Source organism: Lactuca serriola, chromosome 5 (assembly GCF_051521515.1).
Source record: "Lactuca serriola cultivar US96UC23 chromosome 5, Lser_US96UC23_V15, whole genome shotgun sequence".
NCBI classification, from domain to species: Eukaryota; Viridiplantae; Streptophyta; class Magnoliopsida; order Asterales; family Asteraceae; genus Lactuca; species Lactuca serriola.
The window spans coordinates 32,739,588-32,766,436 of NC_136412.1; the positions used below are offsets into that span (position 1 = coordinate 32,739,588).

The 26,849-nt window shown below is 44.0% G+C and overlaps 2 protein-coding genes across 2 annotated transcripts; one reads left to right on the forward strand and one right to left on the reverse strand.

Moving 5' to 3' along the window:
* The first annotated feature begins 19,341 nt into the window (after positions 1-19,341).
* Positions 19,342-20,636, forward strand: LOC145052302 (transcription termination factor). Its single transcript, XM_079000104.1, has 2 exons — positions 19,342-19,558; positions 20,290-20,636. The coding sequence occupies exons 1-2, from the start codon at positions 19,415-19,417 to the stop codon at positions 20,443-20,445; spliced, it is 300 nt and encodes a 99-aa protein (XP_078856230.1). The 5' UTR covers positions 19,342-19,414; the 3' UTR covers positions 20,446-20,636.
* Positions 20,637-25,574: 4,938 nt separating this feature from the next.
* On the reverse strand, positions 25,575-26,389 carry LOC145052303 (uncharacterized). The gene has a single exon (XM_079000105.1). It carries the CDS (start codon positions 26,332-26,334, stop codon positions 25,720-25,722), a length of 615 nt encoding a protein of 204 aa, XP_078856231.1. The 5' UTR covers positions 26,335-26,389; the 3' UTR covers positions 25,575-25,719.
* Positions 26,390-26,849: the final 460 nt, after the last annotated feature.

Below are 26,849 nucleotides of genomic sequence, written 5' to 3' on the forward strand. Positions count from 1 at the left end.
AAGCACCGACGATGAAGGAGTGGGAAGTGTAAGAAATTATTCTTCGGTTTTTGTATGTGATTCTTTGGGTTCAGGGGTTTACATTTATTAAAATTGGTCTTCGATTTTTGTATGTGCTTGTTTTGTGTTGTTGGAAACAATTGTAACTGTAGTGTAGTTGTAATTGTAGTTGGAATTTGGAGCTTTTGATTACAATAGTTCAATGCAATCAATCAGCAAACAAATCCATTTTGGCTTTCGATTTTTGAGTTTCATATTTCAGGTTGGATGTTAAGTCTAGTTTCAGGTTTTGATTTTCAATTTCAAATTCAGATTTTAGGATTTGGTTTTGAGTTTGGTTAGGATATAATTTTAATAAATTTCAGGTTAGGATTTGAGGTGTTCATCTATAGAATCCGGCAAGAGCACCGATAGAATAGCCAGAGAAGATGAAGGTTGGAGGGAAGGGCATGTCGTGGGCTGGGAGAAGTATCCCTTATAATTTAATAACATTTCTCTACTTTTTGTGGGACCCAAACTAGTTAATTGGTAATTAACAAATTAAAAAAATAATAGACAAGGGCATGATAGTCTTTCTACATCTAATAGGGACCAAGACAGTAATAACATCATACTATAGGGATGGTCCGAGTGCAAAATAAAAGTTAGGGACCAAACATGTAATTTCAAGCAAACCACAGGGACCATATCAACAATTTACTCATAAAACTACTATTCATTCATGGAAAATATTGGATTTTCTAGATACAAACACAGTTACTTTATACAAAAAGGCATTCAATTCTTATACAAAAATGTTTATGAACTCACCAACTTAATTGTTGACACTTCTTTCAAAACTACTTGTATTTCTCAGGGATTCAGTAATACAGGTAACAACTGCTTTTGGGAAGGGATGCTAAGGCGTAAATTTCAAACTACATAATCATTATAATGTAATTTCTTTTGAAACATCTAATACAATCAACAATGTAACTCTTTAAATTATATATATGATGGTTGTGTTTACTTTCTTTACTATTTATTCAACTGTTATGATACTACATGAAGTCATCCGCCCTCGAATGATTCCGCCATTCTGGTTTGGGGGTGTGACATTTAGACACGGACCACCCATCCCTTCCTGCTCCAAGATTTAGCATTGGCAACCCTAACCCTAGAGCTTCATTTCCCCAGCCGCCACTACCTTTGGAGCGCCCTCTTCCGCCGCTGCTTTGCCGATGAACGCCGCCGCCATAATGTTGCTACTGGAGTCGCTGTGAGCAGCTCGGATGACCGTCGGAGGCCGACGAACAGACCATAATCATTGTTGTGTGGTTGTGAGCGACCAGGAAGCCTCAGTTAAAGTCCTTCTGCTACCTCTCTCTCTCTCTCTCTCTCTCTCTCTCTCTCTCTCTCTTTTCTTTACTCTTTCCGGTGAGTGTGACGTGGGTCATGTCCTTGCTGTTGCTATCAGCCTCAGCCGCCGTTTCTGTTAGCTCCGACGTCGCTAGCCGCCAAGTTGGTGGCTGAGGGCTATGGTCGCATTCCGTGTTATGCGGGTATGCTGCTAGAACCATGAAGCTTGCGGAGTAGATGACATTTTGGCTAGAGGTGAGGCGAACTACCATGGCAACCAACCATGGTGGCAGCCGCTAAGTCTTTTTCTCTCGCCGCCACCAGCCATCGTGAGGAGGTGGTTGTGTGCGTGAATTAGTGTGTATATGAATGTATTTCATGGACTTAATGTTGTATGGATCTCTCTTGGCCAGGAAACGGAAGGAAACTCATCACCACCACCATGAGGTGGTGGCCGCCATCTTTTTCCACCATTCCGCCACTGCTAGCCACCATCTCGTGTGGTTGTGGGCTTTTGGGTGCATTTAGATTGATTTTTGGAGTGCTTTTGGTGTTGCTTTGGCCCAAGATCATAACCACCACCACCGTGAGGTGGTGGCTGCCGCCGTGAACCGCCACCAACCACCACTGCTCAAGGTGGCAGTGGGTGGTACCCGACTTTATTAGACTTTAATTAATGTAAAATCTTAACTATTGGATGAATTGGTTTTGTGATTTGGTTGGAAACCCTAATTAGGGTTTAGAAAACCCTAATTTTGGAAATGTGTATTTTGGATTTGTCGGGACCCGCGTTTGGACCGTTGGATTTGGAATTTTGAATTATGCCCGACGACATTGAAAGTTTGGTCTAGTGGAGTAATGGACTTAATGGATTAAGTCCTTAATGGGTTAAGTAGGAACACTTAACCCTAATCATCATTTTATGTGAAAAACCCTAATTGGGTTTGGGTTCTTATTAGGCTATTTCTTGGACTAACTTGTTGTGGGCCTTCGTGGGCCAAATAGGGAACATGTTTATGGACTAAGGAAATTATTGGGCTTTAGGATAAGGCCCATTAGAGAGGTGAAACGTCCCAAAATTCAAGACTGAAAATTTCTTTTATAAAACATTACTTAAAATATAATTGTCACTCCATAACATAATCAGAGTATTAATTTCAAAAAACATGTTCATTATCAGAGTTAAACATCCCAGGCTGACTAATATATGGTGTGTGCCATGCGATCACCCCAAGCTCTTCCCTCCGCTACCGGAACTACCTGAAACCAAAACTGAAAACCGTAAGCACGAAGCTTAGTGAGTTCCCCAACCTACCGCATACCATGCATAACCACATACTGCACATGCCGGGCCACGCCCGCTATTATGGGCCTCGCCCCTACCTCAGGCCTCGCCCGCTACAACGGCCCTGCCGCTCCAGGCCCCGCCTGGCTTCGAACCCTACTCGGACACAGATCTGTTTAACTTAGGCCTCGCATGTCACTAGGCCCCGCCCGCTAACTTATAATAACACATAAGCATATAACAACACATAAGCTATTACATACGAATAAATCATGTCCTGAGGCCTCGCCTATCTTGGGCCTCGCCCTTGTCCTATTACTGATGAGTCATGGAACCCCGTCCATGCCCCTACTGGTGGTGAGATACGAGCCCAGCCCACACTCACTCTTTCCTTAACTTGGGCCTCGCCCCTGATCTGCTGCTAATGAGATGTGGAACACCATCCACACTCTGCTATTGGTGAGATACGGGACCTCGCCCACCCTCACCTCCCTACCAGGCACATACAAGTATCACACAAACAACAAGTATAAACTATCACATAAACCCTTCCTTGGGCACCCGCCCGCCATCATTGGACCTCGTCCTGAATATCATTCTAGCATACTATGCCTAGGGCTAACCCCCGGGTCTCCTACTCATAACTACATGGGCTGGCATTGTGGCCTTAGACCCATTCACACAAAGGGAAACTCACCTGGTACTGCTGAACTTGTTGATAACCCCTCTGGATGTTGACCGAAAATTCCCTGAACCGCTGCTGCACTAGCTCCCCGAGCTACCAATATCAAAACATATATCACTTAGCTCAACTGATCTCCAAAAGTCAACTAAGTCAACTCTGATCAAAGATAAAGTCATGGTCAAGGTCAACCTTCCATGTCAACCCTACTTGCCGAGTCTACCTACTGACTCGCCGAGTTCATATGCTCAGAGTCCTTCCATTCGCGACTTGACTCGCCGAGTCAGTCCATGACTCGCCGAGTCCACCGATTTCCGAGTCCTGTCATGTCCAACTCACTGAGTCTCCACTCGACTCACTGATTCGAGTCTCAACTCGAAGGGTTCGGGGTTTCGCGACCTGACTCGCCGAGTCCAAGAACACACTCGCCGAGTGCAAGGCAATCTTCAACAGACTCGACGAGTTGTTCTTCCAACTCGTCGAGTTCCTGCCTAACTTCATCCAACTCGTCGAGTCCACCCATGTGACTCGCCGAGTCGCTCCAGTTCTTAATCCATTCAGTGGCTTTTCGAGCCATGCAAGGGCTCCAAATCATAGATCCATACTTCCAAAGCTCAATCCTTACGTAAAGTTGCAAACTTTACGTATAAATAAATAGATTTAGGCTCAAAACACTATAGGGCTAGGTTTTAGGACAAAAGGGCTTCACCAACTACTCAATATCTAATGCTTTATGACATATTGGACCATCCCAACACTAGATCTGAAGTGGCAACCACATATCTAAGCCCCAAACCCGAATTGGGTCTCAAACAACCATAAAACCCCCAAATCTCATAACAAAAATAGATCTAGATGCAAAGGACGGAAGATAGCAGCTTATTACCTCAAAGATGAACACAAACTGAAGTAGATCTCGGATCTACACCTCTCCTTTGAAGCAACCCTCTTGATCTTCAAGTTCCTTTCAAAGTTTCCTTCCTCCAAAGCTATTTCTCTCAAATAATGGAAGCTCACACGAAATCTAGGGTTTACAGACTCTCTAGGATGTTATGGAAGCTGAGGAAGGGACATAACACCCTTTATATAGGATACAACTCCCGGGATTAGGGTTTTCCTTGTTCAGACTAGACTCACCGAGTCCCCTTAGCTGACTCGCCGAGTTGGTCACTTACTCCTCGACTCGGATCCCGCTCGGACTCGCCGAGTTCCTCCTTGGACTCGACAAGTCGGCCCTTTAGCTTAGGGTTTTCTTTCCTTTCTTGACCTTCCTGATTTTGGGTGTTACAACTCTCCCCCACTTAAACTAAAATTCGTCCTCAAAGTTTGCTATGACCAACCGCCTACGATCTGCTTCTAATACTCTACTTCTTAATCCAACACCAGCTGCCTACCTTCGCTAGCCTTTCGCCCGGTCCTCCTGACGACCATTAATCCTTGCGGATAATAATCTCGGGTCAACCCTGACCCTGAATATTCTGGAAACATAACTTACTCAACCGACAATCCTTCTGGTACTCTCCGAGTACTGCAACTGAACCCATAGGGGTTCCCCCCTCTTTCCTGGTGCGTTTTCTTGCCTTCCCAAGGAGATGCTCCATAAGCAACTATTTCCTTTGTCACTGTGAAGGTCCTATCCTTCACCAAATTCATTACTCCCGCTACCTCCAGTACAGGTCATTACCGCCAATATCCACTGGGCACTTCTCTCTACTATAATTGGGTGTCGAGCACCCCACGATCAACTAACTGAATTCCACCATAGACCACTTACCAACACTGCTACTGACTGAAATTTTTTTCCGTCCCTTATCTGCCTTCCGGATGAACTGAGACCACCCTGGTCCCTACTGTTCTAACAATATCTGGATTTCCGGCTCCCACCGGTCGCTAGTCCCAACACAACTCCTAGTCGCTCCTAGCGACTTTCGAAGAAACTTCGACTACCTATAACTGCTCAATCTATTATGCCATTCAGGCACTACATTCCTGGGATCCTTGATCCCCTATCTTGACACTAAGGTCCCTACCAGGTCCCACCTGTGCTACTAAAACTCACGGGCCTCGCCCACGGGTCTCACCCGCCTCTATCCTTTTAGTCTCACTTGTCTAACCACTCTCGCAAGGGCCTCACCCACGGATCTCACCCAACCATACTACTGAGCAACCCTACTCTCAGGTCTCACCTATACTGCTACTCTCATACGGGCCTCACCCACGGGTCTCACCCAACTACATCCTGGAGCAGCCTATCCTAAGGTCTCACCCCTCTAGGGCTATACAGGCAAACTCCCTACTATTCTCATCTACTACCCATTCCTGATCCCTATCTGATCACTAGGAGATAAGGGCCTCGCCCCAACTCCGCTAACGAAGCTACTATGGAATGCTACGACTTACCCGCAGTCTTACATCACCTTCCATCTCTGACTGCTAGTGAATGCTACGGCTGCCCCGTAGTCTTATAACACCTTCCACCATTGACCGCTGGTGGAGAAAGTTGCGGCTCTCTCGCCGCTCTACCATGCTCTACATGCTGCCTCTGCCACTGTCTACTAACACGAAAGCATCCCATGCTATCTGTCCTCAAAATCTTCATTCCGACTAACTCGAGTCCTACAGGCGATCCTCCAACCTGAATTCCCAACCACGTACTAACCATCACCATTACACGCACTAACTTATGGGGAGTTTCTCAAACTCCCAACCCTGAACTCCTCAATCCATCAAATGTTGTACTACTTCTTTTCCTTCTCAGAGATCGCATACTCATTCTGGATCTGCGTGCTCTTACCCTTGTACACTCAGAGGATTCCCCCCCCCCCCCCCCACTTCGATCCTGCTTACACCTTGCTGCTCAATGTTCGAAAAGAAATCTCAATCCTTGCTACCATTCCATAATCAATCTACTGAGGAACCCCAAGCTTACCATAGTTAGGGATCTAACTAGTCCATTTCTAAAACTATACGGCTTCGAACTAGCGAGACATACCAAGTCCCTCACAGGCATGCTACGATTACTGCATCCTAAGCGACCTTCTCCAATAGGGCACATCCCTTAACTACCATTCAAACGTCCAAGGTATGCAGATGGCATATAACTCGATCACAATCAGGCCGCACAAAAAAAATAAAATACTCATACCGATAATGATGCAGAACCATAACAATATAATTATGCACAAATATAAGAACTGAAAACGGAAGTCGCATACTTGCAACGTACGGCGCTGCTCGCGCCTCCAAGGTAGTCATCTGAAAAGCCCTGCCTCCTACCGCAGGCACCTCTGCACGGCCCTGACGGCCGTCCGTGATCCTCAAAGTTGCAGGGGCAGGTGTCATCACCCGTCCTACCGGAAGCAAACTGGGGCACCGGGCCTTCTTGTGGCCCCACTGACTGCAGTGAAAACATATCAAGTCTGATCCCTGTGTGTTGGTAACAGTACAATCCCTGCTAAAATGACCAGTCCGACCGCACTTGAAGCAGCCAGACTCACCACCGCTACCACTCCTGCACGCGCTCCCGTGCGCCCTGCCACACTTTCCGCACCGGCTGCGGTCCTGATAATCCCTCGATCTCGAATCCGATCCCTTGGGCCTTTTGCCCAAACCTGTGGCTACCTGAACCTCATCCGACTTCCTCTTCCGGATCTGCTCCAAATCAATCTCTCTCTCTCTCTCTAGCTCGCGCGATCATATCCTCTTACGTTTTGCAGATGGACCTGCTCACAAACTGCCTGATGTCATCCCTCAACATCTCATGGTATCGGGCCTTCTTCATCTCCTCATCCACGACATACTGCGGTACAAGAAGAGCCCTCTCCCTGAACTTGGCGGTGATCTCCGACACAGTCTCAGTAGTCTGTGTCAAATCCTGAAACTCCCGTGCCAACTGCTGCACCTCAATAATCGGTGAAAACTCAGCCTTGAACCTAGCCGAGAAATCGCTCCATGTCATCGCGTCCAACGCTGAATCATCCCCCAAAGCATGACCAATCTCCTCCCACCAATCCCTCGCTCTGTCCTTCAGAAGACAGGAGGCGAGTCTGACCTTGTCCCCCTCGGGACACCGACTCGTACGAAATGCATTGGCGACATCAGCCAACCACCTGCTGCTAGCAATGGGGTCCTTAGCCCCCATGATAATCTGGCGCTCCTCAAGCCCTAAACTCTCGGAATGTCAAGGTACGAGCCCCCATCAAAGCCATCATTTCTGCATGGAAGGCTCCCAGCCTCTCCTCCAAAATCTCCAGTATACCCTCCTTGACCGTTCCAAAGATCACAAGAGTCTGATCTAGAATACCGCGCGTAACCTCCACTGATATCAACTCCCTCATCCGCTCCTCGAGCTGCTCGGCCCCTAAACCCGAGCCTGATCCCTATCCGGCGCCTGATCCGCCCACTGGCCTCTCCCGCAAAGTCACCATGCTGAAAACATATCACTATAACTATCAGAATACTCATCACTGTTGAGGGATCATATGCACATACTACAAGTGTCCTGGTCTCATCTCGGCCTTTCTTGAATCGAGTACGGATCCTCTGCTTTCAGTAGTACGGGCCCATACTACCTTCCACATATATCCGTACTTTCCTCAAGAACTGCTTTGACTCCACTAGGTCTCTATTTTACTACTACTGCTCCCAGCACTATCCCATCCGAGGCTTACCCTAGGGAAACCTCTGACTCTAACCAAACCAATCCTCAGCCGCTGAAGGCCTCCTTGTGATGCCAATTAGCCATCACATGAATACCATCACATGTGACGAGGCTCAGATAATCCTTCGAGTAAAAGACTCGTCCCCACAACGGTTGGACTCAGACAAGAGTTGCGCAATAGGGCCAAATCTAGCACTCTAAGATTATTCAACCCTGATCACATGTGACGTGACGTATTCACCTAATGGCTAACTCCCATCACTCAGAATCCCACAATGCACAAAGCAAGCATCATTCAGACAAGCGAAAATCTAACCATAACATACTCAAGCAATCATATCCACATAGCAAGAATCTGTACTAGCATGCAACATAAAGGCACATATAACAGGCACATAAGGCATCCTCCCTAGATCCTTAGTCCTAGTCTAGCATACTGTTCTACTAACCGATAATCATAACATAAACTTGTATGGGTATTTTGGGGTACTTACTTGAGCTCGGTTGATTGCATGCACCACACCCTTTTTCTTATCAAAATTCTTTTCTTTCTGAATTCTTTTTGTTTTTCTGAAACTGTTTTCTTTCTCAACACTCTTTTACAAAACTGTCTTTTCATTTTAAAAACTTCCATACCAATTCCTTAGTTTGAGTTCAGACACACCCAATAGTACGCCCGAATCCCTTAAACCAAGGCTCTGATACCAACTTGAAACGTCCCAAAATTCAAGACAAAAAATTTCCTTTATAAAACATTACTTAAAACATAATTGTCACTCCATAACATAATCAGAGTATTAATTTCCAAAACACATGTTCATTATCAAAGTAAAACATCCCAGGCTAACTAATCTATGGTATGTGCCATGCGATCACCCCGAGCTCTTCCCTCCGCTACCGGAAGTACCTGAAACCAAAACTGAAAACCGTAAGCACGAAGCTTAGTGAGTTCCCCAACCTACCACATACCATGCATAACCACATACTGCACATACTGGGCCACACCCGCTATTCTGTGCCTCGCCCCCTACTTCGGGCCTCGCCCGCTACAACGGCCCCGCCGCTCCAGGCCCCACCTGGCTTCGAGCCCCACTCGGACACAGATCTGTTTAACTTCGCCTGTCAATGGGCCCCACCCGCTAACTTATAATAGCTCATAAGCATATAACAACACATAAGCTAATACATACTAATAACTCCTGTCCTGAGGCCTCGCCTATCTTGGGCCTCGCCCTTGTCCTGTTACTGATGAGTCATGGAACCCCGTCCACGCCCCTACTGGTGGTGAGATACGGGCCCAACACACACTCACTCTTTCCCTAACTTATATAGTTGATATAGTTTATGTGATTATGTGTGTAAGACCTTGGAGGGTTTCACGACATCCTATGCATGACTTATGTTGCTTATGTGATTGATATGGCCTATGCGATTGATATGGTTTATGCAGTTATATGGATTATGTGGGGTATGCTCTTGGGAACTCACTAAGCTTCATGCTTACAGTTTTGTTTATAGTTTTAGGTATCGTTGGTTTGGAAAGGAAGGGCTCGACTTGATCGCAACGCACACACCTGTGTTTTCCACATTATATGATTTTGGGACGTAACTCTGATAACTGTTTTAATTAAGCAATGTTTTTGGAATGCTTGGATTTAAAATATAACTATGTTTTTACTATAATAATAATGAAATTTGTACCCCTGATTTTTGGGTCGTTAACTACATTGACATTCGGCAGGACCCACGGCGGTTGGAGCGAGTTGGTAGGACTCGAGATGGTCTGACTGCATCAACATTTATGAAAACACTTATTAAGATTTGAAACAATGTTATATCTACATATTTTTGTGTATCAAAATTGTTATATCTTATTAAGATTTAAAGCATTAAAGAAATAAAGATATTTAGAGATATACATCTACTGTAATAAATGAAGGTTTTTTGTCACTTGTCACACTTTCATTTAATTTGTCAAATGTCATTTGTGCTTATTTTCAATTAATTTTTTTCCACGTGTCATTTTATAAGTTTTTGTATTTTTTAGAATTCTACTGTAACGTCCCAAAAATACGAGCCAAAAATTTCATTTTTAAAACATATACTTAGTAAAGCATTAGAAATAAAAACGTTCATCGATCATAACATTTCATAAAAGATATCACATGTCTGGAAAACATTTTCATAAACATAATAATGTCAGAGTACAAATCCCCAGGAAGATCTCATAGTGCGGAAAACGAGGCATGTGTGTGATGGGCCGCTACCGCGCCAGCTCCTTCCCCTTCGAAGAAGAGGTACCTGAAACCAAAACTGAAAACTGTAAGCACGAAGCTTAGTGAGTTCCCCCATAATACCTCATACCATACAAACATACAATGAACAGCTAGGAGATACGGGCCTCACCCACACTTATGAAGATACGGGCCTCGCCCACACTCCGCTAGTTGGGAGATACGGGCCTCGCCCACACTCCGCTATCTGGGAGATACGAGCCTCGCCCACACTCCCTTATCCGAGAGATATGGGCCTCGCCCACACTCCACTATCAGAGATATATGGGCCTCGCCCATACTCAGCTGCTAAGCCATAACATACAAGTATCACACAGACAACGAGTATAGACAATTCTATCATACTGGCATATATCATAATCAAACTCAACCATGAGATACGGGCTCTGCCGACACTCCGACACTAGCGTATCGTCTATACGGGCCAGCCTTGGTGCCTTAAAACCGTTACTACTGGAAGGAAACTCACCTCGAAGAGTAGCTACCAAAAGTCCGACTGCTAGACGTCTGGCTGCTGCATCGGTAATCCTCCAGCTACAAACCCATAAACATAGATTAGCCACTCAAAAATATCCTTAGGTCAATTGACTGACCCATCCCTGGTCCAAGGTCAACTCCCAGTTGACTGGACTCGCCGAGTCGTGGCACAGACTCGCCGAGTCCTTCTCCTACTAACCCGGTCCTACTCGCCAAGTCCCTCTTTCCACTCACTGAGTCGTCGTTGGCTCACTACTCAGGACTATGGAACCGACTCGTGATTTGACTCACCGAGTCCGAGAGCGACTCGCCGAGTTCCACGAGTAGATCTCCTACTTGCTTCCAATCCTCACCAGAACACCCCGAAAGAGGATTTGGGGCTTTGGAACTACATTACACTGCTAATTCCGCATGCAGATACGAAGGGTTAGACCTTCAACACTTAAACCCCTCTTACTCAGTGAAAGTTCATATGACTCGCCGAGTTTGAAGAACAACTCGGTGAGCTCCAGGCAATCTTCATAGGACTCGCCGAGTTGTTCATCCAACTCGCCGAGTCTAAGACCATCTTCATAGAACTCGCCGAGTTCCACTTTGGGACTCGCCGACTCCCTTCGACCCACTTCCCATACAGGCCAAAATTGAGACATGTAACACTTCTAACCCATAGATCCATGCTCCTAGGGCATGCTTATCACGTAAAGTTGCAAACTTTACGTGCATGCATGGCCCTATAAGCTCAAGAAGGCAAATCCAAGCTCTTTAAGGGGTCATACCCTCAATAGGGACCTCAATAACTCCAACCACATAGACTTTATACTTCTAGGACGTCCATAAGATCCCAATCTGAAGTCCTTTTAGAACTTAAAGCATAAATACATGGAATTTGAGGTTGTAGGGCTTGAAACCACTAATTTGGGACAAAAAGGGGATCTAATGAACTAATGATCAAGGTAAGAACTTTTATACCTGAATGGAAGCTTCTCACAATGTAGATTCCGGATCTACCTCCCCTCATTGCACACTTCAACCTCCTCTTCCTTCCTCTAAGCTCCAAACCTTCTCCACAAAGCCAAAATCACTCTCAAGAACAATATGGGGCTAGGGTTTCTTTCTACAATTCTCTGGATGTGTTAGGGACTAAGGAGGCCAAGTTAGAGCGTTTAAATAGGGTGCAAATGCCCGGATTAGGGTTTTTGTCCAAACAGGGTCTACTCGCCGAGTCCGGGGACCAACTCGCCGAGTACAAAGTTCAAACCCCGCGCCTTATCCCGCTCCTACTCGGCGATTTGGTCCTTCAACTCGCCGAGTCCAAGGCAAAAATGCATAAAATTAAAATATTAATCACAAGGAGTACATACTAGGAACCAGGTGCTACAAATCTCCCCCACTTATTTCAGACTTCGTCCTCGAAGTCTGCTGCTCGATCCTGAAACAGGTCGGGGTAATTCTCCATCATCTCTTCCACCGGCTCCCAATTCCACTCCGGTCTCTTTCGGTGCTGCCATTGCACCTTCACGAGCTCCACCCTCTTGTTCCTTAGATCCTTCGACTTCCTTTCGAGGATTGTCACAGGCCGCTCGATGTAATTCAGGCTGTCATCGGCCTGAATATCCTTTAAAGGCACCACGGCCGAGTCGTCTACCAAACATTTCTACAATTGAGAGACATGTAAAGTGTTGTGGATATGGTTGAGTTCGGCTGGCAGATCCAACCTATATGCCACCTTGCCCACCCGGGCTACAACCCTGTATAGCCCGATGAACCTTGGGCCCAACTTGCCTCGCTTCCTAAATCGGATGACGCCTTTCCACAGCGACACCTTCAGGAGAACCATATCCCCGACTTGGAATTCCAAGTCTGAACGGCGCTTGTCGGCATAACTTTTCTGCCGACTCTGGGCAGTCTGGAGCCTACTCTGGACCTGCTGGATCTTCTCTGTCGTCTGGAGCACTACTTCGGTGCTTCCCATGACCCTCTGGCCAACCTCTCCCCAACATATCGGGGTCCTACACCTCCTTCCATACAACATCTCGAAGGGAGGGCGGTCGATGCTTGCATGATAACTATTATTATATGAGAACTCCGCCAACGGGGGGTAGGTATCCCAACAACCTCCGAAATCCAGAACACATGCCCGCAACATATCCTATAACGTTTGGATGGTCCGCTCGCTCTGACCATCCGTCTGCGGGTGAAAAGCGGTGCTGAAATGCAGACGAGTACCCAACTCGTCATGGAACTTCTTCCAAAACCTGGAAGTAAATCACACATCTCTGTCTGAAATCACTGATACGGGCACCCCCTGCCACGCCACTACTTCCCTAATATAGATGTCGGCCAGCTTCTCGGCCGAGATGCTCTCCTGAATTGGGATAAAATGGGCGCTCTTGGTCAACCGGTCCACGATGACCCATATAGAATCCACTCCCCACGCGGTCCTGGGTAGCTTCATGATAAATTCCATCGTAATATCTTCCCATTTCCACAACGGGATATCCAACGGATGCATCTTGTCGTGCGGTCTCTGATGCTCGGCCTTGACCTTCCTGTAGGTCAAGCACTGCTCGACGTACCAAGCCACATCCCGCTTCATGCAGGGCCACCAATAGTCCAGACGAAGATCCCTATACATCTTCGTCACCCCGGGATGAATGGAGAATCAAGATTTGTGCGCCTCCTCCATCAAGACCTAGCGCACGCCTCCGAGCTACGGCACCCACACCCTGCGGTGTAATGACAATAATCCCCTGCTATCATAGTTGAAGGAGGAAACCTGACCCACTATGCGCTCACTCTTCCGATGTTCCTTCTTCATGGCCTCCTATCGGGCCTCCCGAATCCGCTCCAAAAGCGGGGTCACCACTGTCATCCGCATGCAAATATCCCTGATCGACGCCACCTTGCGGATAAGCGCATCGGCCACCACATTGGCCTTCCCCGGGTGGTAAAGAATCTCACAATCATAATCCTTCACCACATCGAGCCACCGACGCTGCCTCATGTTCAGATTCGGCTGATCCATGAGATACCTCAAACTCTTGTAGTCCGTGTAAATGGTACACCGAGCCCCATAGAGGTAATGTCGCCAAATCTTGAGGGCGAAGACCACCGCCCCCAACTCTAAATCGTGTGTCGGGTAGTTCGCCTCGTGAGGCTTCAGCTGCCTCAAGGCGTAGGCAATGACATGACCTCTCTGCATTAGTACCGCGCCTAACCCCGAAATGGACGCGTCACAGTATACCACAAAATCCTCTACGCCCTCTAGCAGGGCTAAGATTGGCACCTCACACAATCTCTGTCTCAGAACCTCGAATGCTGCCTGCTGCTCAGGCCCCCATCGAAAGACCACGTCTTTCTTAGTCAGCCGCATCAGGGGTACGACTATCTTGGAGAAGTCCTGAATGAATCTCCGATAGTAGCCCGCTAATCCCAGGAAACTCTGAATCTCAGAAGGAGACTTCGGAACCTCCCATCTCATCACGGCCTCCACCTTGGCCGGGTCTACTGAAATCCCGTTCTGGTTGACGAGGTGCCCAAGAAACTGCACCTCGCGCAACCAAAACTCACATTTGGAGAACTTGGCGTACAAGCTCTCCCTCCTCAAGGTCTCCAAAACCTCTCTCAGATGCTCCTCGTGCTCCTCCTGCGTCTTGGAATAAACCAAGATGTCATCAATGAAAAACTATCACAGACCGATCCAGCATCGGTCTACATACGCGATTCATGAGGTCCATGAATGCGGCAGGACCATTGGTGAGCCTAAATGGCATCACCACGAACTCATAATGGCCGTAACGCGTCCGAAACGCGGTCTTCTGTACATCCTCCTCTCGGACCCTCATCTGATGATACCCTGAACGCAAATCGATCTTGGAGAACCAAGATGCCCCCTGCAACTGATCAAAGAGGTCATCAATCCTCGGGAGTGGGTAACGGTTCTTCACTGTTACCTTATTCAGCTCCCGGTAATCAATACACATCTGATGCGACCCGTCCTTCTTCATTACAAACAGGATCGGGGCTCCCCAGGTTGAATTGCTCGGTCGAATAAATCCCGTGTCTAGTAACTCCTGCAGCTGCGTAGACAACTCCTGCATCTCGGGAGGAGCCAACTGATAGAGTGCCTTGGCTATCGGAGCCGCACCAGGAACTAGGTCGATCCTGAACTCTACCTGACGCTCCGGAGGTATTCCAGGAAGCTCCTCCGGGAACACATCAGCGTAGTCTCACACCACTGGAACCTCGCTCACCGACGCCTTACCCGCCTCCCGGGTATCCATGACATACGCGACATATCCCGTGCAACCCTGCTGAAGGTAGCACCTAGCCCTTGCAGTTGAACATACTGTGGGTCCACGTTGTGGCCTCTCGCCGTGGATCACCAACTCTTCCCCACTCGGGGTCCTGATCCGCACCAGCTTCCGTGTGCAATCTATCACCACCCTATTAGGGCTCAACCAATCCATGCCTATAATCACCTTGTTCCCACGCAACGAAATAGGAACCAAATCCACCAAGTAGCGCTCCTCAAACAACCTTAGAACACAATCCCTAAACACATGCTCGCACTGATCGATCATCGACAATTTCCACCTCTAAAGGGCAATCCAACATGCCCGAAGACTCAGTAAACCTCTTGCTAAGCGCAAGGGAAACAAATAACCGGGTGGCACCCGAGTCAAACAACACCTGAACAGGAATACCGTTCACATGGAACAATCCTAATGCATATATACAGAGCACATATCCATATCATAACATCATAAAAAATAATATAGAGGGAAAGAATCATACCCGTCACCACATCGGGTGCGGCGCGTGCCTCCTCTTTCGTCAGCTGAAACGCCCGACTCCTCACCACTGGAGCCTCTGCCTTGCCCTGCCGGCCATCTGTAATCCGCAGGGTAGCTGGAGACGGCGCCTTAACCGGCGCCGATGCTGTCAACTGGGGGCAATTGGCCCTCTTGTAGCCCCTCTGGTTACAGTGGAAACACAGCAACTCAGATTTCTGAACAACCGAGACAGGGGCAGTACAATCCCTGCTAAAGTGCCTCGCCTTGCCGCACTTGTAGCAGCCTGATGATCCCAATCTACATGCTCCCTCATGCGACCTGCCGCATTTTCTGCAGCGGCCCGACCCTCCTTGGCCTTTCGGCCTACCATCTGATCCCTTGGGCTTCTTTCCCGAAGCCCCAACTACCTGCCCCGTCTCTGCCTTTCTCTTTCGAATGTGCTCCAAATCAATCTCCCTTTCCCTCGCCCTGGCAATCATGGACTCCAGGGTAGGGCAAGCTGAAAAGCTAACATGCTCCCGGATGTCAGCCCGTAGCATGTCATGATAGCGGGTCCTCCTCATATCCTCATCTCCCGTATACTGGGGCACCAGCAATGCCCTCTCCCGGAACTTGGCTGTGATCTCCGCCACAGTCTTCGTAGTCTGCCTCATGTCTAAAAACTCTCTGGCCAGCTGTTGAATCTCGACAGCCGGCGCAAACTCTGCCCTGAACCTGGTCACAAAGTCCGACCAGGTCATAGCCTCAACAGCCGAGGCTCCCATTGAGTCACCGACGGACTCCCACCAATCACTAGCTCGGTCTCGTAAACATCCTGTTGCATATCTCACCTTCGACCCTTCGGGGCAGAAGCTGGTCAGCTGTGCAGACTCAATGTCTGCAATCCATCGTCTGGTAGCAATGGGGTCCTTCGCCCCATGGAAATCCGGTGCACCACTGCCCCTGAAGTCCTTAAAGGACAGTGTGCGAGATCCTGACTGGCCAGAAGCCATGTCACTCCTAAACGCCTTGAGGCGGTCCTCCATCAGCTCAACTATCCCTTCCTTGATCGACCCAAAAATGATGGGAGTCGACTCAAGGATGCCTCTGGTGATCTCTGACGCGATGAACTCGCGTAGCCTCTCATCTACTGGCTCGGAACCTGATCCCGAACCCGACCCCTCTCCGGAACTGCCACCAGCTGGCCTCTGGCGTAGCACCACCATTCTGCAATACACACAGACAACCATTAGTGATACTGATACCCCTAAGGGATCACATCTATTTTAAGTTCCCTGGTCTTGTCTCAGCCTTCCTTAGTTCAGGTACGGATCCTCTGCTTTCAGTAGTACGGGCCCATACTACCTTCCACATCTATACGTACCTTCTCTAAGGACTGCCTTGACTCCACTAGGTCCCTTTCACTACCGCTGGTCACTGCTCTACTTATCCTAGGCTTACCTTAGGAAACCTCTAACTCCACCCAACCCAGTCCTCAGCTGTTGAAGGTCTCTTTGTAATGCTAATTAGCCATTACCTGAATACAATCACATGCAACGAGGCTCGGATAATCCTTCGAGTAAGGGACTCATCCCTACCACGGTTAGGACTCAAACAAGAGCTACGCAATAGGGTCGAATCCAACACTCTGAGATTATTCAACCCTGATCACCTGTGACTTTAACGTATTCACCTAACAGCTAACTCCCATCACTCAAGGCCCTCATAGCACAAAGCAACAACATTCGGACAAAAAGGAAACAATCTCAAGCAACTTTATCCTCATAACAAGAATTGTACTAGCATACGATGCTAAGCTCATACTATCAGGCATAACCTAGTCAGGCTATCCTACTGCTGTCTACTCAATTATAGCATGCAATTTTTTTCATACACTGAGGCACATAAAGCAGGCACATAAGGCATGACTCCTAGATCCTTAGTCCTATTCTAGCATGCTGTTCTACTGAAACTGATAAACATAACATAAGCTTGTATGGGTACTTTGGGGAATACTTACTTGAGCTCGACCGGTCGCGCACATCACACACTTTGTTCCTTCTTAAAACTCTTTACTTAGCTTTTAGAAAACATTTTCTTCTTTAAAATCTTTTAATCCCTTGATTTGAGTTCAGACACCCCCGAAGGTGTGTCCGAATCCCTCAAACCAGGGCTCTGATACCAACTTGTAACGTCCCAAAAACATGAGCCAAAAATTTCATTTTTAAAACATATACTTAGCAAAGCATTAGAAATAAAAACGTTCATCGATCATAACATTTCATAAAAGATATCATATGTCTGGAAAACATTTTCATAAACATAATAATGTCAGAGTACAAATCCCCCAGGAAGATCTCATAGTGCGGAAAACGAGGCATGTGTGTGATGGGTCGCTACCGCGCCAGCTCCTTCCCCTTCGAAGAAGAGGTACCTGAAACCAAAACTGAAAACTGTAAGCACGAAGCTTAGTGAGTTCCCCCATAATACCTCATACCATACAAACATACAATGAACAGCTAGGAGATACGGGCCTCACCCACACTCATGAAGATACGGGCCTCGCCCACACTCCGCTAGCTGGGAGATACATGCCTCGCCCACACTCCGTTATCTAGGAGATACGGGCCTCGCCCACACTCCCTTATCTGAGAGATACGGGCCTCGCCCACACTCCCTTATCCGAGAGATACAAGCCTCGCCCACACTCCACTATCAGAGAGATACGGGCCTCGCCCACACTCAGCTGCTAAACCATAACATACAAGTATCACACAGACAACGAGTATATACAATTCTATCATACTGGCATATATCATAATTAAACTCAACCATGAGATACAGGCTCTGCCCACACTCCGACACTAGCATATCGTCTATACGGGCCGGCCTTGGTGCTTTAGACCCGTTACTACTGGAAGAAAACTCACCTCGAAGAGTAGCTACTGAAAGTCCGACTGCTAGACGTCTGGCTGCTGCACCGGTAATCATCCGGCTACAAACCCATAAACATAGATTAGCCACTCATAAATATCCTTAGGTCAATTGACTGACCCATCCCTGGTCCAAGGTCAAGTCCCAGTTGACTGGACTCGCCAACCTGTGAACACGTATAAATAAATGGGTTGGCGAGTCATATATGAGTTTATGTTCCAAACCCGCCAACCCGTGACATGTATATTTAAATGGGTCGTGTTTGGGTTGACATATTTTGACCCGCCAACCCACGACATGCCAACCCGAACACGACACGATTGCCAGGCTAGTTGTTTATAAATTTTAAATCACTACTAAATAATTTATTTTTGTTTTTTCTATAAAGATAGGTAATGTTATAATTATACGTCGTTTTAACATGTTTTGAAATCTAAATTATATAAACTAATTCAACCGAATTGTAATCAGATCGAATTAAATTGAATTTGAATTATTCAAATTCAAGTTTTGAAGACCAAAATCAAAGTGGATTCAATAGATTAGATCGGATCGACCGATCCATACAAACGAATGTACTAGACCTAGGGCATGTTCGGAAAAACTAGCTGATAGCGGGTAACTTGTAGCAGGTAGCGAGTAACTTGTAGCTTGTAGCGTTTTGTTAAACGCTACATGAAGTAGCATTTGGATTTGAAGCAATTTGATTAAACTAAACGCTAAAAGCTTGTAGTGCCAAACGAGACTTTTTGTTTTAAACGGAACGTTTTATCAAATGCTAAAAGCTAAAAGATCTCAAACGCTCCAAAACAACCACACCACCTGGTCTATACTTTTGAAAACATGGGCCAATGTCAATCAGGCGAAAAGCTCGGCCCACGTATAAAATAGTGCGGTGAGTGTTTACTCAGTTCATTACGGGGGCGGAGCGTCGTCGGTGCCTTAGATTAGAATTTTGAACAATCAAATATGTTGCAGTTTCCGGCATTCATGACGCAGTATCCGTCATCGACGAGGATGATTCCGACGTCGCTTCTTCTTACTCCGCAGTGGCCTCAGCCGCATAGTGAGGAACTTCTCCTCGCCATTGAGGAGTCCGATTTCGAAGATAAGGTCAGTCAGTATATACAGTATACCTCCAACTGATTGTTTGTGAAAATTCACTTTAAATGTTATCATTTGTTATGTCCTGTTATAATCGATTGTTAAATCCCTTTTTAAATTCTTCTTTGCTCTGTTTTCATCGCGCTGTATAATGTTGGTTGATTGGTTCCGTTTCACTTATATTTGTATTTTGGATGGATTTTAGAGATGATATTGAACTCCAAATTCTTATAATGAATATGAATTGTATTTAAGCTAAATCCGACATGTTAAATGAGCTGGATCTTAATTAGGGTCTCATTTTAATATGGATCAATTTCATATGATGAAAACCTAAATTTGTATATTGAACTCCAAAATTCGTATGATGAATATGGATAACAGATTAATATCTAAGCTAAATCTGATATATTTAATCAGCTGAATCTTAACTAGATGCTGATTTTCCTTCTGTTGATTCCATTTCATATCATGGAAACCTAGATTTTGTGTCAACTGATTTTAAATTTGGGCCCAAATGCATGTAATCTTAAGCTAGATCTGGCATATAAGGATTTGATTTACACTAATTACATGTTTCTGAGATATATGTTTATATGCCTCAAATGTGAATTAGCCCTTTTAATTCAAGCTAAGTCTAGTATATCAGATCATCATGTCAGATTTATTTTATGCTAGAAAAAGAGATGAAACCCCCAAATGGAGAAGTGAAAGAAATTTTAACAGATTCATTTGTGCAGTGTAATGAGATCAGGAAGATAAACATGGAGCAAATCGTGATAGGGAAGATGACAGATGATAATGAGAAAGAAGAGTTGGACAATGATGCAGACGATGATGATGCTGACAATGCAGAAGAGTCTGAAGGTGATGAGTTTGAGCAGGAAACTGGTTAATCCTCGGACTATTTGTTATTCCATCCCTCAACATATACTCCCTAATAACACCATATCTTTTACTGATATTGTTAAACTATTTAGTATATTCTGTTATGTCATGGAGAGGAAAAGTGAAAAAGATCCCACCCCTTTTAAACCTTGTTAATGTATTTTGGTTCCAATCCAGATTGCATTGTTATTTTATAAAATGAATTTATAATAGTCTTTTCTAAGGCCGGACGGAGTGGGGGCGGGGAACGGTTGCGGGGAGCTTCCCACCCGGCGGAACACCGCACCGTCGGCGCGGGGAAGGGTGGTGCGGGAATGGGTGAGGGAAACCTCTCCCGCGTTCTCTCTCCTGCTGTGATTCGTTGATTTTTTTAAAATTTTTCAAATTCAACCATTATTCAATTCAACGGTAAAAAAAAAAAAAAAATTTTTTTTTTGGGGGTTGTAACGGCTAAATGGATTTAAATCCATTTTTTTTGTTTTGTTTTTAACCTTTTTACACACCAATAAATACACAACTATTTACCATCAAATAAAATTCACACAAATCACAACTGTACTCTCTCCATTTTCTTCTCAAAAAAAAAAAATAATAAAATAAATAATCCTGACAATCAAACCCCACTTTCCGATTGAAGGAAAAAAAAGTCATGGTTCAAGTATAAACATCTATTCTTGAAACATTTTTGCTATCGAATCATCACCACAAAAAGTTTATCGCCCCCAACTCGATGTTCCTATTCTATCCCGCTACAATTCCAATACCAAAATGTTGGACAATATTACCCGATGCAAGTTACAAATGTTTTCAAACTTTGTTGTGTTTCCGGATCAACAATCGCCAAATCAACCTCAATCTCAAACCCAAACTCAAACTCAAACCCAAACCCACCAACAATGCCAACTTGTCAACGAGTTGGATGACTCGGAAGACGAATAGATGGTTCCCGAAACTCAACCCACACCACCCCCACAAAGACGTAAAGGGAAAAAACAAGCGCGCGAGAGTGTCGCACAACCGGGAAGACAAAAGCCGACTGTATGGCTTCCACACGAAGAGCTAGTTTTGGTCAAAGCTTGGGCTGACATTTCTGAAGATTCGATTCAAGGAAACGCGCAACCGGAAGAATATTTTTGGTTTCGCATTTTAGAACAGTTTCGAGAGGAGCAAGAAAAAGGCGACGACTACCGTACGAAACATCAATTGAATTCGAAGTTTCGAGAAATAGCAGCAGGGGTTTCAAAAGTAAACGGGTTGTACAACAACCTAAAAACCCAACGGAAAAGCGGCCAAGGGGACGAACAAATACTTCAAGAAGCTTTGCAGTTTTACCTTGAAGAAGTCAAAAAACCATTCAAGTGACACGATTGTTGGAAATTATTGGTTCGATGTCCTAGGTGGAAAAAATACGAGCAAGATTTTATTTTTGGAGTCCAACAATCAAAGCGAACGAAAACGGGCTCTAGTGGTTACACAACCTCCTCCGATGCTCGGGTCGTTCTAGATTTAAATCAGGACGACGAACTCGAGCTAGAAGAAATTGTTCGCCCAATGGGTAGGGACAAAGCGAAGAGAAAGGGAAAAGAGACTTCTTCGGGTGCATCTGATTTCAACGGGGAAATTGACGAAATGCGAAAAATAACATCGTCGTTTGATCGATATAATCTTAATTTCTCCGAACGTTGCGTTCGACAGAGAAAAAGAAGAAACAAGGAAAAATGAGCGGTCGGAGAGACAAGAAATGGAGGATATGAAGCTTTTGATGGAAAACGTCGATCATCTCTCAAGGCCAGCTCTCGAGCTCGTGATGAAGAAGAGGGAAAAAATCTGAAAAAATATTTTCCGTAGGTCGTTCTTGGTTTGTTTGATTTTTAGTTTGTGTCTTTTTTTTTAAAAAAAAAATCTAGTTTTTTAAATTTAGGTTTAATGTAACTTTTATTTTAATTAAGGAAATGCTTTTTATTTTTAATTAAAATTTATGTTTAGCATTAATTTAAAAATTACAAATCATAACAAAAAATTTAATTTTATTTAATAAAAAAAAATGAGGGAATGGCTTCCCACTCATTCCTTGGGTTTTAGATGAGAGAAATAAAAGTGAGGGAATAAGGGGTATGGCCCACAAAAAGTGAGGGAAGCTATCTTCCCACTCTCTCCAGTCTAATGGCAAATTAAGGCACTTCTAACCTAACACCAAATCTCATTTTTTACATCAAATTTGATGTAAAGTTGTTCTAAGGGATAATGACTTCAAAGGGTAAAATATTTTTCGATTTATACATATTTAGTCATTGAGTTTTTTTTTCACTAAAATTGTTAAAGCGTTCAAAAAACATCCTTATGACCTGTAATCATATGTTTAACCAGTCTCCGACATATTTGACAGCTCCGGTGACTCCGATCATCTTCTCCAGCGTTCATGATTTTTCCGGCGAACTCAAAATCTCTCTCTCTCTCTCTCTATCATGAAATGGGTTGCATACATCAGATAAGTGATAAATGACAAGAAAAACTCCTATTTTTAATTTCTTGTTGTGTCTTTGTGTGCGTTATGACGAAAACAGGAACCAAACAAGAAGGGTACTCACCTTCTCATTCAAACCCGATCTCCAAGTGTCCGAGACACAAGAAGAATCGATCGCAGGCTCCTTCTCTTTCTTGTTCTCACTATAATCGACACTCACCCTCTTTGATTTTGATTGCAACCTCCTTCTCTCTCACTGTGTTGGTTCAAAGGATAATGCTTCGACGAGCTTGTGCATTGTGTTACATAGTTTGTACTTTGTTGAATTTCAACCATCAGAGCAAAACGAAACGAAGGGGAATCGTCTTGGACTCGTCGACGAAGTTTGATTCGAGGTTCTCGAAGATAGCTTGAGACCAGATTTGGTCTGTGGTGGTAAAGGTCTCGTTTTTAATGGTGGCTTGGAGGTCGAAAGCGATTAACAGTAAGCGATTTTAATGGTGGCTTGGGTTGCTTGGATAAACAAACCCCAAAAAACGTAACTTAGTTGTTAATAGAAAGACGAGGGAGGAGGAATAAGGGCTTGGTAGTGGTGGTTGATGAGAACAACGATTAGACCTGGCAATGGAGCAAGTTTTGACCCTAATCCGCTCCAAACCCATGCAAAGTTAATGGGTTTGGATAATATTTTATGATTCGTTTACCCTTTAACAACTCATACCAGTTAACCCTTTTATTAAAAGAGTCGGGTACGAATCACTATCGATCTGATCTATTTATGACCCGTCACGTCTAAAATTTTAAAATATAAATTTATTATTTATAAGATATATGTTTATCATCGAGACAATGCTCTGTAAAGGACTGCAATGTACAGGACTGAAAGAGTTTAATCATTCCACTTCCACTTTCCAATTCCTAATGACCGAATTTCAGTCGATTCCTAATACAAATAAATATGTGAAATTAGTATTACAATCATAGTCGGCAACCAAGAACAAGAAGAATAGGATTCAAACTATCTGGTTTCGTAGAAAGGTTTTTTACAATCGACATTCCATAATCAAGTTTGTTTTCTAAAATTATAATATAATCGATTAATATCATATTCTCTATTCCAATTGTGTGTTATTGAAATCGACTTATTGAAACTTTGACCTATTGAAATCGTTTGTTGTTACCTTACTGGCAACTAAAATCTTGTGTTTTTGTGTCAAAATCATTAACTAAAATCGGAAGACTAATTAAAATCATGCCTTATTGAAATCTACTCAATTGTGTGTCATTTTCTCTTGTATGTTTGCAATATTAGACATTTGTATTGTTTTGGAAACGTTATTTATTAATCTATAATAGAAGTTTGTTTTGGAATGAATGTTTACTAGTTTTAGTGATTCATGTTATATGTGTTGTAATGCATAATTATAACATAATTTTAATATTGTAAATGAGTCAGGTAAAATAGTTTAAAATTCATTGATCCGGTAGATAAGAGTATGGGTGTAATTATTTAAAACTCTACGGGTTACAGGTCAAGTTTGAATCAACATTTGAAAATTGCTTAATGGGTTTGGATCAAGGTCGATCCGCTCCAAACTCGCTCAATTGCCAAGTCTAACGACGATCGGGAAGTGACATATTTGTGTGTGTGTGTGTGTGTTTGTGTTTTATTTGAAAATAGAAATCTAGTGTGATGTGTGTTCAAGTTATTAATTTGAAAAATCAAAACCTTACTTGTGTATGTTAAAAACTTGTCGGAAAAATCATGTTGGCCGAAGACTCGTCGGAGAAGATGACCGAAATTACAAACAAATGAAGGGGGAGATTCCCCAGGTACACCACCTAAGGATACACAATGAACCTCTGTTTTAACCAGTAGAACACTAATTTATGTATTTTATCCGTCAGTGTAAACGGTGTTACATTTATTTTCACCAAATATAATGTTTAACTTTTATTTATTCAATTTGATTATTCTTTTTTAAAATTTATGTATTTTATAGGAATTTTCTAATATATGTCCAAAGAACCTGTATAAGAATCATTAATTGAAGTATTAATTATAAAAAATATTATCATAATTAAATTTGATAAATATTAATTATAAATAATATTCTTTATAATTAATGTAATTTTACATTTAGTTATGTTAATATTACACATAATTAATGTTTATCACATTTAATTATAGTAATATTTCATACAATTAATACTTCTTATATATGCCCATATATTAGAAAATTCCTTTATAATATATTATTTGCATAATGATATTTTATATAAACTATTTGGTACTTGTAATACAAAATTATAAATTTAATTTATTTTGATTTATTTCTTATTATAAAATATGTATAATTTTATGTTTTAAACTTATTGAAAAATGTAATACTTTTCAATAATATTAAAAGGAGATACATATGTAGGCCTGGAATTGGTATACTGGTTACCCGTTAAGAGCCAAGTTGGGCCCCATTTTTGTGCATCTCGGAAACCTGTCCAAATTCCACAAGACTACAACCAACTTTGAATTTTGGTTCACCAAAATAATATTCCTTATTCTTTTCCCTTTTAATTGTTCTTCGACAATTCGATCCCAAATGTCACGGCGTTATAACAAAAGTATGAAACCCTAGTAGCAATTAGCAATGGTAACTCCTGAGACAATCAAAATTCATCAAATCAATCTTGCTAATGGATCCTATATTTAAGATTTCAATATCGTCTCAGATAAGAACTTGGATTTGCGAATCAAAAACTCTTATCAAGTATGGTGATTATATATGTTCATCTAATTCCTAAGGCTTAATTTCTTGATTTAGTATTGACTGTAATCCCATCGACGAACAAAGTAATTCTGCATAGGGATTGTTTCTTCACGAAACCGGGATACCGACGTTGGCTTATCCCGGCAAGGTCCGGCAAGAAGATGCCGACGGAGCTTGTATGCAGAGAAATCAACCGCCTGGCATTGTTGCGTTCCTTTTCGGACGGCGGAGTTAGCCACCACTGGATACGGCGGCGGTTTCGAAGCTGAAAACTCAACGAGCGATTCAACGGATGGAACAGGAGATATCGTCTTCAACGATTTGACAGGACAAAGAACGGCTCTGATCTTCGCGTCGGGAGAAACTCGATCGTACTCCTCCACGACGGCGGCGAGATCCTCATCGCAAGTGACGGACACCAGCACGTCGAGATCTTCGGTCGGAAGCTTACACTTCAAATCAACGGAGAATCCACACGCTTCCCAAAACTTAACGATCAACTCCGCGTAGGTGACGGAACGGTCTGCGGCGAGAACTCTAGTATAGCCGCCGACGTATCGGAGCTTGCCGTCGGTATGACGTGGCAGAATCTTTCCGCCGTAACTGTAAAGAAACTTGATTGTCGCCGTTGACGTATTGTTGCTGGAATTCGTTACGCGAGTCATTCTTAATTGGAGAGAGTAGAAGAAATTCAGGGCGAACTTTTGGGGATGAAAGGCAACGTGTGGCGTCAATTTATAGGGCGAGGGTTTTTTGGATGGAAAGAAGCGTGAAGCATAAAAATGGTCCCTTGACTATATTTTATTATGCTGTTTTGGTCCCTGAACTTTCTACTCTGTTTCACTAAAAGAGACTTCACGCGCAAAATATGAACGGAATAGAAACCTTCCTTAAATTTTATTCGGATATTCCTCTTTTGAATTGGAGTTTCATTACGCTCAAATGCTTTCAACAAATATGCCTTCAAGTATAAGCAAGGATATGCTTTAAATGGTATAACATGTGAAAAATAGAAATAATACTCGAGACTTTTTTCTCATAACAATATCACGTTCGAAAATTATGAATCTATAATTGTGTATTAGCGATTGTTAAATACTATATAGCTTTACCTCGTTATCGTACATTCTTTACAAGGGGCGGACCTAGTGTGTAGCATGGTGTAACCTTGCTTGCCATT

Bases quoted from the DNA above. Each gene is read 5' to 3' on its own strand.
- LOC145052302 (XM_079000104.1), top strand. From the start codon at position 19,415: ATGTTGCAGTTTCCGGCATTCATGACGCAGTATCCGTCATCGACGAGG. The intron at 19,559-20,289 runs GTCAGTCAGTAT...TCATTTGTGCAG, and splicing joins AGTCCGATTTCGAAGATAAG to TGTAATGAGATCAGGAAGAT.
- LOC145052303 (XM_079000105.1), bottom strand. From the start codon at position 26,334: ATGACTCGCGTAACGAATTCCAGCAACAATACGTCAACGGCGACAATC.